At 38.3% G+C, this 13925-nt stretch overlaps 1 protein-coding gene across 2 annotated transcripts in view; it reads left to right on the top strand.

Moving 5' to 3' along the window:
• PPP1R1C (protein phosphatase 1 regulatory inhibitor subunit 1C) overlaps positions 1 to 11919 on the top strand; it is a 119779-nt gene extending 107860 nt beyond the window's left edge. For both annotated transcript variants that reach the window (XM_069577061.1, XM_069577060.1), the window contains exon 5: positions 11814 to 11919. In XM_069577061.1, the coding sequence (XP_069433162.1) occupies positions 11814 to 11902 (89 nt within the window). In that variant the 3' untranslated portion in view covers positions 11903 to 11919. The remainder of the gene's footprint in view (positions 1 to 11813) is intronic.
• The last annotated feature ends 2006 nt before the right edge of the window (positions 11920 to 13925 follow it).

Here is a 13925-nt window from a genome sequence, read left to right as displayed (position 1 = left end):
TTTTAAAGTGAGATAATTTTAAAGTTTGTTAAATGATCAAAAGTTAGTTAGATCAAAAGTTAGTCATTTCCTTATTTAAAATGCACTGAGCATCTGTAATGTTCCGGCATTGTTCTGGGCTCTGCTGATCAGTCAAGAAATAAAACAGTATGTTGGCTCCAATTTCATGGTGCTGATATTCTAGCAGAGGCCCACCACAAGTCCATAAATAAAGAATATGCAACCAAGAAGTGATTAGTGCTCTACAGCAAGGAAAAAATAAGCTAAATCACACTGAAAGTAAAACATACATGAGATGTTTTAAATGGGACAGTCAGTGGTCTTCTCTGAAATAATGACATCTCAACAAAGGCCTAATGAGGTGAAGAAAAAAGGCATATGAGCCCCTCAGAAGAAAAGGAATCCAGTAAAGGGAATGAGGTGAACAAGGTCTGAGGTCATGCAAGGCCTGTGTGTAAAATACCATGTAGCCAAGCGAGTGAGGAAACAGTTAGGACGAGGCAAATCCAGAACGAGACAGAACTCAATCATGTAGCATCTTAATGATTATGAATTTATGGTGAGTCATTTGAATTTCATTCTTAGGATAAGGATAATGAGAAGTCATCAAAGATTTTCACCGGAGGAACGATGCAATGTTTTGAGAGATTATTCTGCACATTGTTTGGGGAATTAACTATAAGGTGGAAGAAGAGAAAGTGGGGAAACCAGTGAGAAGGCTGTCTGAGATCCTCCAAGTAGAGATTAATGATGGATGGGACTAAGGTGGTAGTGCTGGAACTGATGAAAGCTTATTAGATTTGGAATACAGTTTTGCATGTAGAGGCTTCACAATTTGGTCATGCATTGGAAAAGGAGTATGAAAGGAACAAGATGACGCAAGGAATACGCTAGACCTGAGAATATTCTGTTAACTAAGATGGGAAAGATTTGGAAAAGATAAGGTTGGTAGGGGCCAGGTGCTTGTTTCTGTTTGAAGATTCAGCACAGAATCAAGACCATGTTCTAGATATACTAAATTTGGGATGTCTATTAAATATCTAAGAGTCAGAATACAGTTAGGCTGTTGGTTATATGAATCTGAACTCAGACGTGGGACTGGGCCTGACAATATACAGTTGGAAATCATCAATTTACATAGTATATTTAAAGCAGTAGTATTGGATGAGATCACCTGAGAAGTGAGTAGAAATAGAGAAAATATTCAATAACCAAGTCCTGGAAGTGGCTGGCATGTAGGGTGAGAATGAAAAGGATTGTCTAGCTGGCTATACAGAGAAGGCAATAGCAACCCACTCCAGTACTCTTGCCTGGAAAATCCCATGGACAGAGGAGCCTGGTAGGCTGTAGTCCATGGGGTCACAAAAAGTCAGACATGACTGAGTGACTTCACTTTCACTTTTCACTCATGCATTGGAGAAGGAAATGGCATCCCACTCCAGTGTTCTTGCCTAGAGAATCCCAGGGATGGCGGAGCCTGGTGGGCTGCCCTCTAGGGGGTCGCACAGAGTCGGACATGACTGAAACGACTCAGCAGCAGCAGCAGCAGCAGCAGCAGCAGCAGCAGCAGCAGCAGCAGCAGCAGCAGCAGCAGCAGCAGCAGCAGCAGCAGCTGGCTATAAAGACCAAGAAGGAGTGGCAAATGAGCTAAGTGGAAAAACAGGTGTGTTTAATCATTTTGAAATTAAATTACTGTTTCAACAAAAAGTGACCAATTATGTTAAATGCTGTCAAGATTTTATCTAAAATGGGTATGAAACTGACCACTGGATTTCCCCAGATGGAGTTTGTTGGGGAAATTTGACAAGAGCTATTTTAAAGGAGTGATGGACATAGAAGTCTGATTAGAGTATGTTAAGGAAAGGTTATAAAGTGAGTAACCTTTTATTACACAGTAGGAGTTTTGTTCTAAAGAGAGGGGGGCAATGACTAGAGGTAGGATAGAGTCAAGAAACAGTTTCTTGAAATGGAATAAGTGAAAATATGTTTTGTGGTTATGGAAATATTTTAGTAGAATTGGAGAAATTGAAGATGCCAGAGAGAGACAGTTTATAATTTTTGGAGAATTCTTTGAAAGGGTGAGAGATTCTGTGAAAAAGAGGGGTGGATAAAAATGAAGGGTGAGGCTTATGAGAGGAGGCAGAGATATGGGTATAGATTCAAACATATTGGTAGTTTTGGCCATGCTGATGTCAATTAATTAATGGTTACTTCAATTATTTCTGTAAAATTAACTGAGTGTGAAGAGAGTACAGGGTTGTGAGAGACTTGAGAGAAAAATGAGACAATCTAACAATCTCTGGTGCGTTTAGACAATAGATGTTCAGTGATTATTGACACAGATGGATTAATACCATAAGGCTGATTGTCCACCTGACAATCAGTGAGCAAGAGCTTTAATCCGTGGAGGGAGGGGTTTACCTGCAGAAACAGCACGGTCAGCTCTAAGAGTCATCTTGAAACTGACCATGCAGTGGTCTGATCAGTGTCATCTTGATTGTTTTAAGTACAGGTAATCTTCATTCCCATGGTTGGTTCCCATTTCTTTGAGGCCTGTTCTCAGGATTTCGGCAGTTTAAGTCTTGGCTACAGTCTGGTCATCACGTAGTTAACTTCTTTCATCTGGTGGGGGTTTTCAGTATCTGCAGTACAGCTCAAAAGAAGCTCAAAGGGGGTTTCAATAGCCAAAAGACAGTTCAGAATATTATCTACAACCCTTGAGGAGAAACTAGAAGCCATTGACTTGGCATCTGGTCCCATCACTTCATGGCAAATAGATTGGGAAACAGTGGAAACAGTGTCAGACTTTATTTTTGGGGCTCCAAAATCACTGCAGATGGTGACTGCAGCCATGAAATTAAAAGACGCTTACTCCTTGGAAGAAAAGTGATGACCAACCTAGATAGCATATTCAAAAGCAGAGATATTACTTTGCCAACAAAGGTCTGTCTTGTCAAGACTATGGGTTTTCCAGTGGTCATGTATGGATCTGAGAGTTGGACTGTGAAGAAAGCTGAGTGCCAAAGAATTGATGCTTTTGAACTGTGGTGTTGGAGAAGACTCTTGAGAGTTCCTTGGACTGCAAGGAGATCCAACAAGTCCATTCTAAAGAGGATCAGTCCTGGGTGTTCTTTGGAAGGAATGATGCTAAAGCTGAAGCTCCAGTACTTTGGCCACCTCATGAGAAGAGCTGACTCTTTGGAAAAGACTCTGATCCTGGGAGGAGTTGGGGGCAGGAAGAAAAGGGGATGACAGAGGATGAGATGGCTGGATGGCATCACCGACTCGATGGACGTGAGTTTGAATGAACTCTGGGAGATGATTATGGACAGGGAAGCCTGGCGTGCTGTGATTCATGGGGTCGCAAAGAGGCGGACACAACTGAGCGACTGAACTGAACTGGACTGAATGACCAAATGATTATCATTTGGTCTCCTTTGTTTTCTTCTGTTTCTGCATTTTTAAACTTTTTTGATTAACCTTATTTTTTGATAAAGGTTTTTCTACAGACAAAAGGCAGACTGAGGACTTGGGAGCCCAGGGTAAGGGCCATAGGGCCCTGCTCCGTTTCAAGGTTATGGTAGCCTAGAGTGACCAGTGCTTCAGTAGAAAGGTACTCTCCTTGGAAGGCATAAACTTTGAAAATGCCAGGACAGGACATCCTTCTCTGGACACACTTAAAAAAAAAAGGCATCATTTGTTCTGTGGCTTTAAATGCAACTCTGCATTCATTATTTTTTTTAGCACTTTCAAGGCTAACCACTGACTCCTGCTGATTGATGCATTCTTTATTTTAGATATGCTATTGTGTTCAGTCAATGACAGCCAAGCCTTGCAAGAGAAGGAGTCATTCTGTCTCTTGCTATAAGTGAAATTGCCCAACACCGTCTAGCTCCATTTTGTGTAGGCTTAAGAATTTAACTTTACTTCTGAGTTCATGGAATGCATTAGTTTTGAAGAAAAAGGGAGAGCACTTGGCTGTAGAGGGCAAAAGAGATATTTGGTCTATCAAAGTGATTCTCAATCTTGGCTAAACAGCAGTATCCTTGCAAAATTAAAAAAAATCATATTCTTGCCTGAACCCAACCTTAGACTTACTGATAAGATACGAACACTTTGCATTTTGAAAAATGAGACTAGATTACTCTTTAAAGATACTCTTTGAATTCATACTTCTAATGAAAGCAGGTAAATGTACCTTGTCTCCTATCTTCTCCTCAGTATTTACTGCTAAATCTTTTACCAGGTTTTACTCTTGGGCAACAGCTTTGGTAAAATATATGATAAGGAAAATATACATAAATATGCAATACTTCTGGATATTTATGAGTATCAGACAAACATGCTGCCTCTATTCCTATGTATGATTAAGAAATTAGCATATTACACATTTATTCTTCTGCAGAGAAATGCTTCTCTAAGTAATGTGTAGTTAAGTGAAATGATAATGTGTGGATTTGCAATTTACATTAACTGAACAGTCATAGTATGGGGGCAGAGAACAACTGTGCTGTGTATATGAAATTACTTTCAATAAAATAGAAAGGGATAGATTTAGGGTGAGTTCAGGACATATTTAGGCTTCCCTGGTGGCTCAGATGGTAAAGCATCTTGCTTCAATGCGGGAGATCCCTGGGTTTGATCCCTGGGTCGGGAAGATACTCTGGAAAAGGAAATGGAAACCCACTCCAGTACTTTTGCCTGGAAAATCCCATGGACGTAGGAGCCTGATAGGCTACAGTCCACGGGGTTGCAAAGAGTTGGACATGACTGAACGACTTCACTTTCACTTTTCAGGACATATTTGGTGTTTACCTTTAGAATGAAATGTATAGATCATTTGATCTCTGTGACCCTAGGTGTTAAATTAATAGATAGCTATTATTATAGCTATATTATATTTCATTTATTATATATGAATGCATTTATTTATTATAAATGATTTATATTTATTATAAATGAATGTCAAGAAGATTAGACAAAATACATGTGAAAGCGTTTTGGGAAATGCAAAGCACATTTTCAGTCTGACAAATGGTGGGCCTTTACTTCTTAGCCCTGATGTACCATATTATGGCTTAAATCATATTCCTTGAGTAAATTAACATAATTATTTTGATAAAATTTGAAGGATTGATATACAAGCAATCATCCTTTTAGAGCCATTGAACTCACTCTTTTGTGTATAGTAAGCCTTCAGAAAACTAATGATTATTAAATGTATTTTTCAAATAATTTTCTCATAAAGAAATTAGACTTGCTATTTGCTTAATCTAACCAGCATATTGCTCCATCAACGGCTGTCCAAATTATTATCTCCGAGTTGGACCCCTTCTTCCCCACATCAGAACTCTCCAAATGCTTCATTTCTGCAACATGCATTCATTGAATTAATTTCTTTCATATGCACACCATCACCTCTGACCTACATTCCCATCTGATTTGCAGCTGTATCTCTCCCCTGTTCAACACACAGAAGGAACATTATTATATCGAACTCATATTGCTTCTTTTCTGATAACCCAAACATTATTTGTAACTTGGTTCTATTCTGAGAATTTTGCCAAGTTAAATTTAAATTCTACATCTTCCTGACTACAAATTCTATTAAAAACATTAACCTCCATGATGAAAAAAAGACTGAGAAGTTAGATTTATAGCTGTTGTGAGTTGAAAGAATTTGATGATGAAAAGGGCCTCATGATCTTAAGTTACTACATTTTCCTTCAGGTTTTATTTGGAAAAGATCAATGACAATGGAAGACTGAGCGCTAGTGGTCCACGTGAAAAGCTCCCAGTAGAAATTAGGGGCCCAGATTTGTATCCTAGCCCAGCACATGATTGCTATGTGAATTTAAACAGGTCCCTTTACCAACTGAAATTGTCTTTTAATCTTTCAAGGGAGAGATTAGACTTGAATTCATATTCACAACTATTTGTGAGTCAGATCCCTCTGAGATTCTGCGGAAAACTACGGACCTTCTTCCCTGAAGAGGTACAGATATAAGTATAAATAGAATTCCAAGAGGGTCAGAGCTCTCAAAATACACCCACAAATTCCCTCGAGGACTTTAGAATGAGTTCAAGTAACTAAAATATGTGGTTGAAAAAAAATGAATTCATTTACATTTGCTACTCCCAATGTGAATTAGTTTTAAAATGTGGATTTGGGCCATTTATGTCATTTAAAGTTAGAATTACTTTCTTGTAAGTTACAGTACTCACAGCAGAGCAGATTCTTCAGTAGAAAAGACCTGCTTTGTATATGAATAGCATATCAGAGTCCTTGAGTTTTTTAGTCTGTCCTGCTACTCAGTGCAGGATTCCTTAACTCTCCTCTGAAATGGAAATTTCACTTTGACTTGAACACACACAGTGATGGGGACCTCATTCACATGCTTACTGCTGGGCAAACAGGAAGAACTTAGAAATTTTCTTCTTTATATTAAACCATACAGGTGTCCCCAACTTAATGATGGTTCAACTTACAATAGTTCAAAGGCAATATACATTCAGAAGAAACTGTATTTCAAATTTTGAATTTTAATCTTTTTCTGGGCTAACGATGCTGGGCAAGGCAGAGAGCACAGCTCCAGTCACCCATACCATGATGAATGAAAACAACCAATACACTTACAACCATCCTGTACTCATACTGCCATTCTGTCTTACACTTTCAGTATGGTATTCAGTAAACTGCATAAGATGTGCCACACTTTGTAATAAAGTAGGCTTTGTGTTAGGTGATTTTGCCCAACTGTAGGCTGATATATGTGTTCTGAGCACATTTAAAGTAGTCTAGGCTAAGCTGTGATGTTCGATAGGGTGTATTAAACGCATTTTCCACTTATGATATTTTCAGTGGTTTACCCTTTTGTAAATCAAGGACCATCTGCACTTTGCCTTTATCGCATGAATGTCAGCTCTCAGTAGCTACTTAGATAGATTTTATTTCTTTTTCCAGGCTTTGAGGAAATCAACGGCAACCTCTTTTGTCCTCTTAATTTTCTTTTTACTTAACAGTCCAATTTCATATCCAGTTCTTGAAGAGATTTCGTACAACTGCTTTCAATCCCAGTTATTTCCTTCAGTGGAACTCTTGAGATGCCAAGTCCAGAACTGGGCAGCATAATCCAGGAAAGTTCTGCCCAGTGCACAGTTTGAGAGAAGTCTCCTCTCTTAGACTGCTGCCTCTCCTGTTAGAAGAGCTTGGTTCCTACACACAGGTGACTCTGCTGGGTCACCATGAAATTGCGGTCACTTGAACCCCTAACCATAATCAATCTGGGTTGTCCTCATTCTCTTTTAGTACCAAAATAACCCTCCTACAGAAAAAGCTCCCTTTGACCTCTACCTTAATTGCTTAGGCCATCTTCCCAGCTCTTTGGAATACTAATTTTGTCATTCATCATGTCATCTTTTCTTCCAAGTTTCATGTCATCTACCTGCCCATTTTTTCCCTCGGAATTAATTGATAAACATATTGGCCTGTGGTTTGCCAAATGTAAGCTCCTTTTATGGATGAATTCTTTGTAATTCTTCACTCAGTCACTTCACAACTTCCCCCAACTTACATCTAACCTCCTGATCTACAGAATGGAGAGGGGCATGAGTGTAATGTTCTGGTGGGGGCACCGTTTCTTTTCTTTTTCTTCTTTTACTCCATCTGCTTTCTTTTCCTCAAACTATTTTCTTTTTCCTTCATGTATTCATATTGCAGCCTTGTCTTGTCTATGGTTTCTTCTCTTGCGTGTTCATTCTTGCTATGGAGAAAAGCACCTCTGTGCATTTGGGAATCCCTGTGCTTTCCACCCATGTGAACCCTGTCTGTGTCTTTCTTGCTTCAGGAGGCCCTTTGCCACATGTTGGGAATCAGCACTTGCCACATGTTGGGAATCAGGTGAGGTGTTTTCCTATGTGCTCATTAGCATCTGGCAGAAAAGGAAACTTTAAGAATTTCCTCAACACCTCCAGACCAAGTTGCTTTCCTTCACCTCCAGAATTACTCAAATATTGAATGCAGGTTCAAAGAAAATTTAAGTATAAAGCATATGTGTGTCTGGAGACAGGAAGAGGAGGATGGGGAGAAACACTTTAGACAGTCCTCACAGACTTCACGCTTTAATCTCAGCATTTATTGCATCTAACACCAACCAAACATTGCTGGCAAGGAAAAAGAGTCAAAACACAAATTAACTAACATCTGTTACTCAATGGAAAGATGATATTAGTAATAAATGCTTTGGGAACCAAAGAATCTGTGGTTCTATAGAACAGCTCTGTGTTGTCACCAACTTCTGCCTCATCAACATCTTTCACCTGGAAATGGTTAATGCCACAGTCGACTAAGACTGAGAAGGCACGTTTCAAGTTTTGCTGGAATCATTCTACTTTAAAGAAGGCTTTCTTATATAACTTTGTGGCCATTATTATTACAAAATAAATAAGTAAATAGACCTATAGTCAAAATATGGGGAATAGTTGATTAATGGTTTAATAAATTGGAAATTCTAGTTACCACTTTTTAAAGTATTTGACCCCCTCATACAGACAAATCAATGTTGCCATTGAATTAACCCTAATTTAAAGAAAATTGTCTGAACACAACTTCATTACTCTGTAATTACCTCAAGGATAAAAGAGATGAACTCTGGAGACAGTAAAACCTTTGGGAACCCAGAGAGATGCAGACAATTTTAGCTCAGGAAAGAGTGGAAGGCAGCTGAATGATTACTGTGCTTTAATATTTCAGAGGGAATGACAAGATGGTTTGAACCAGATTAGTAGGTAATCCTACAATAAATCCTAGAGATTGATAGATTAATTTAGGTTAGCACCCGAAAAGTTAAAGGTGAAAGTGAGTTGGGTGTCTCTTGACAGTGGAACTTTATACTTCAATCACTCATTCATTCATCCAGTCAGTCTATGCTGAGGAACTTTGATGCGTCAGAACTTCTCTTGGAACCACACTATCATTGTTGTTGTTCTTCAGTCACCCAGTCGTGTCCAACTCTTTGCAACCCCATGGACTGCAGCATGCCAGGCCTCCCTGTCCCTCACCATCTCCCAGAGTTAGACCAAGCTCATGTTCATTTCATCAATGGTGCTGTCCAGCCATCTCATCCTCTGACACCTTCTTTTCCTTACGCCTTTGATCTTTCCCAGCATCAGGGACTTTCCCAATGAGTCAGCTCTTTGCACCAGATGACCAAAATACTGGAGCTTCAGCTTCAGCATCAGTTCCTCCAGTGAGTATTCAGGGTTCATCTCCCTTAAGATTGACCGATTTGATCTCCTTGCTGCCCAAGGGACTTTCAGAAGTCTCCTCCAGCACCACAGTTTGAAGGCATCAGTTCTCTGATGTTTTGCCTTCTATATGGTCCAGCTCTCACAACTGTATGTGACCACTGGAAAGACCATAGTCTTGACTAGATACACCTTTGTCAGCAAAGTAATGTCTCTGCTTTTCAACACACTGTCGAAGTTTGTAATCGTTTTCCTGTCAAGAAGCAATCATTTTCTGATTTCATGGCTGTAGTCACCCTCCACAGTGATTTTGTAGCCCAAGAAGAGGAAATCTGTCATTGCTTCCACCTTTTCCCCTTCTATTTGCCATGCAGTAATAGGGCTGGATGCCATGATCTTAATTTTTTTTTAATGTTTAGTCTTAAACCAGCTCTTTCTCTCTGTTCCTTCACTCTCATCAAGAGGCTCTTTAGTTCCTCTTCTCTTTCTGCCATTAGAGTGGTATCATCAGCATAACTGTGGTTGTTGATGTCGCTGAGGTTACTATCCTTGTAACCTTGAACAAATCATTTATCTTCTTGGAATCTAAATTTCACCATCCAGGTATTTTTCTTGTGTAGTTGTTATGAGGTTTAGTAACTCAGGTATGTAAGACTCTAGCAGAGTGACTGATTGAATGCTTGTTAAACTCCCTTTCCTTCTCCTTAGGATTTAGATCTCTTTTTCTCCTATGTAATCTATACCAAGATGAAATAAGTTCCATTTGTTAACAACAAAGTTCTCTCTATGGTGACTGTGAGGGATCTGTGCTTGCAGATGAAATTAAAGTATTTAAATATTATTACAACCAATCAAATATATTTTCAAGATAATCCCCCAAGCCCAGGGATGTCATTCCTTGTCAAATGGAGGCTTGCTGACTACAGTCTATGCAAATCCACTCTCTCTCTGTTTTTTTTTCAGTTTCTTCATTTCATAGTATGCAAGAGGAGTGACTTCCTTTCATTCATTACTTCTAACTATAATGTTTTCCAGTAATATTTAGAAAAATCTCATAAACCAATTTTCTGAAAAATATAATATTTATAAACTTTTCAATGTTAAGCACCACTATAAGGCAGAGTGTCAGCTAGCATGATGTTTTAGCAGAAGAGACCCAAGTGAAATGAAAGATAATTTTGTAAAGTATGGTTGTAGTAATTTCCTTCTGATTTATACCCCAAATTTGAAATAATTTTGAAAAAAATCTGAACATATATTATTATGGAACTTCCAAAGACATATATTTAAGTGCCACATCATTAATTCCATCAGTCATTTATACAATCAGTATTAATGAACACCTCCTGTTTGCCAGGCTGTGTGCCTGGGACTCCAAAGTGAAACTCCGCAATCCTGACATCAGCAAGTTTCTTCTAGTGAGAAAGACATGTAAACAAATATAGTTCTATAAAGTAATTGATACAAAAGAAAGTGATCCCAGAGCAGAGGGAAATATTTGAAAGACAAAGGAGGTCCACTTGGAGAACTTGGGGAGCCTTCACAGAGGAGGCCAGCTGAGGTCAGGATGAGTGAGAGGTTATCAGGTGGGTAGGAGGAAGAAGCTGTTTGGCAGGGAGAATAGAATGAGAAAAAGATGGAGGTTTGAGGGAGCCTCGAGTGACCTGTGGGCAGCTGGTGGTTCAGATGGTAAAAAAAAATCGCCTGCAATGCAGAGACCCAGGTTCGATCCCTAGGTTGGTAAGCTTCCCTGGAGAAGAGAATGGCTAATATGGCTAGAACACTTCAGTATTCTTGCCTGGAGAATTCCATGGACAGAGGAGCCCAGCAGTCCATGGGGTTGCAAAGAATCAGACAACTGAGCAACTAACACACATAGAGTGATCTGTAATGTTTAAGAGCAGGTTAGTATTGTTAGAGGATAAATTACTGTTAGAGGGGGATGCAGGAAAGGCTGGTGGAAATGAGGCCAGATAGGGGGAGAAGCCAGATCATATAAGCTTACATAGCAGGCAAAGCTGTGACAATGGTTTTCCTCTGTGTAGGTTGTGGGGGAAGTGACTGAAGACTTTTTAATACAGAAGTTTCAGAATCATACCCTTTTGTTTTTATTCCTAAAGATGACTAACAATATTCTGATTCTTTTTTTTGTTTGCAAGTTACAGAAATGGTGCACACAGACCTCTTTGTTCCTGAGGCTCTAATGGTTCTCATTGTAACAGAGTTCATGGATGCCAAAAGAAATATTTGAACTAAGTGATATGTCAAGATTGCAATAAGAGCCTGTGAGCGGATTTTTAGTTAACAGGTTTTTAATAGGCAGTGATGCAATTCTTAATGAAGAAGGTTTAATTACTGCAAAAGATGCCTGTTTCTAATGGAAATTGGGCTGGGTGTGTTTTTATCCCTCGGTGAATTAATTAAAAGGTTTATATAGGATTGAGTGTTTAGATTCTTGGAGAAAACACATAGACACCAATGAAAACGTTCCAGTCATTTTCTTTATCTCTTGGAGCAAAGCAGTCAATCTGCCAGAAATAAATTGAGCATAATTTTTATAATTTCAGGGGTTAAGCATATGAAAGGCCAGAATGAATCAGCATTCCCTGAAGAGGAAGAAGGCGTGAACGAGAGAGTGCAGCAGTGGGACCATTAATTACGGGTCTGCAACAAGAAGGCTTCTTGGGAATAACTGAACTATTAACCTTTCTGAATATCCCATGGAATGCCACTGCTTGACTTCCACCTCCGCTCTCCATACTCATACAATAGTAATACACCTCCTGGGAAGTGCCCCTTGGTGGAACTTTAGAACTACCTACAGATTGTTTCATATTACGATACTTACAATTAAAGAATAAGTATTCATTTTACAGTGATTTTTCTTTTTAACAACATAGAAAATCTGCAAACATGTGAGTGTTCTAACTTTAATACTGCCCAGCTTAATCCCTGATGTCCTACTGATACAATTTGCCTTCTAAGGTCAAATGTAAATAGCATCACTTTAAAGGAAAAAAATAAATATTAAATATCTTTAGACATGAGTTCGTGTCTGGGTTTAACTTACAGAGGAATTTAATTAAACTTTTAAGTTAAGCTCTGCATTTATCATGTTTCTGTATACTTAATGGTACATGGTATTTATTTCAAAATGACTAAGAAATACCAGATGTTTTGATTCAAAATATCAAAAGGTATTCATCTTTAGATATTAAACATCTTTTTCTCTCCAACAACACATTAATGGTTAAAGGACCACAGAAGTCTCTCCATTTTCTAAGCTGTGAGAGATGTATTTTTTTTTTATCATTTCCACTAGTTATTCAGAAAGAAGAATTAAAACTCTAAAATAAAACATGCCAAATCTTCCCTGTTGCTTATTTTTGGCTATTACTTGAAATATGAGGTGTTTCCTATTGCATTTTAATGAATAATTAGATTTTATAAATCTATTATCATAAGAAATTTCATTAATTCATGCTTTTATTAATTCAACAGCTATTTTTTGTGAGTTTATTTTTAAGAAGGTACTTTGCCAGGTGTTATGAAAATAGAGGAAAGATTATTTCTCCACTACAGAACTGGCAGAGAAACATGAGATTTTCCAAGATAGTATGCATTTATTGAATATCACTTTTGATAATTCAAAGTCCTGGCATCCTGAACAATATTATTTATTGCATTATAATGTAAAGTATCTGTACCACATAATTTAATGGACTGTAGCCCTCCAGGCTCCTCTGTCCATGGAATTCTCCAGGCAAGAATACTAGAGTGGATTGCCATGCCCTCCTCCTGGGGATCTTCCCAACCCAGGGATCGAATCCCCATCTCTTAAGTCTCAGTGGCATTGACAGGTAAGTTCTTTACTGTTAGAGCCACCTGGAAGCCTAATGAAGGTGAAGGAATGCCCAATTTGGTTCTCACATTAATAATATTAGTGAAGTTCAAATGTTTTATTGATTAAAAAAATTAAGTTGAAACGATTTCTCAAAAGTCAGTAAAGAGTTAAATTAAGATAGGAAGAAAAAATCAAATGTGAAATCTACTGTAGGATCTTAGTATCAAGGTGCAAAGGAGTAAAACTACAGTTTTTATTTTTGACTGTGGGTTTTATAATGTACAGATTAAAAGAAATGGGTGAATGTATAAGCCAGTGCAATAGAGACAACACTCATTTTCCTTAGGATATTTTCCCCAAGAAAATAAATACAAAACTCATTGACAAGTGGTATCTCAAGTATGTATGAATACTTATTCCAAGTTTCCTTCTTTTTTCCTTTCTTCTTTCCTTCTTTCCTGCCTCTCATCCTTCCTTACTTTCTCTTCTCCCTCCTTCCCCTGGCTTGTTTTGTTTTTGTGAAGCCAGTTTCACCCCAAATTTCTGGAGTTTCTAGACCACCTGCTGTGACTGTTTATTTGATTTTCTAAGTTTCTCCCTGATTAAAAGCTGATTAAGGCAAATATTTAGGTGATTTTGAATTATTTGTGTTTGGAAAACATCCCGATACCCCTTGAGATTATTTGAGGTACCCTGAGGTGCTAAAAAAAACCTGCCCTTCCCTTCTTATGAACAGACATTTTTATAAATGTTTTTTCAAAAGGATTCAGACAAACAAAAGAAACCAAAGCTTTCGCCGATTTTGTAACATCGTGGGGAAATAAACAGCATGGCT

Source organism: Ovis canadensis, chromosome 2, assembly GCF_042477335.2.
Source record: "Ovis canadensis isolate MfBH-ARS-UI-01 breed Bighorn chromosome 2, ARS-UI_OviCan_v2, whole genome shotgun sequence".
Classification (NCBI taxonomy): Eukaryota; Metazoa; Chordata; class Mammalia; order Artiodactyla; family Bovidae; genus Ovis; species Ovis canadensis.
Note: the sequence above shows the minus strand (reverse complement) of the source record. Positions and strands in the feature narration are given on the sequence as shown.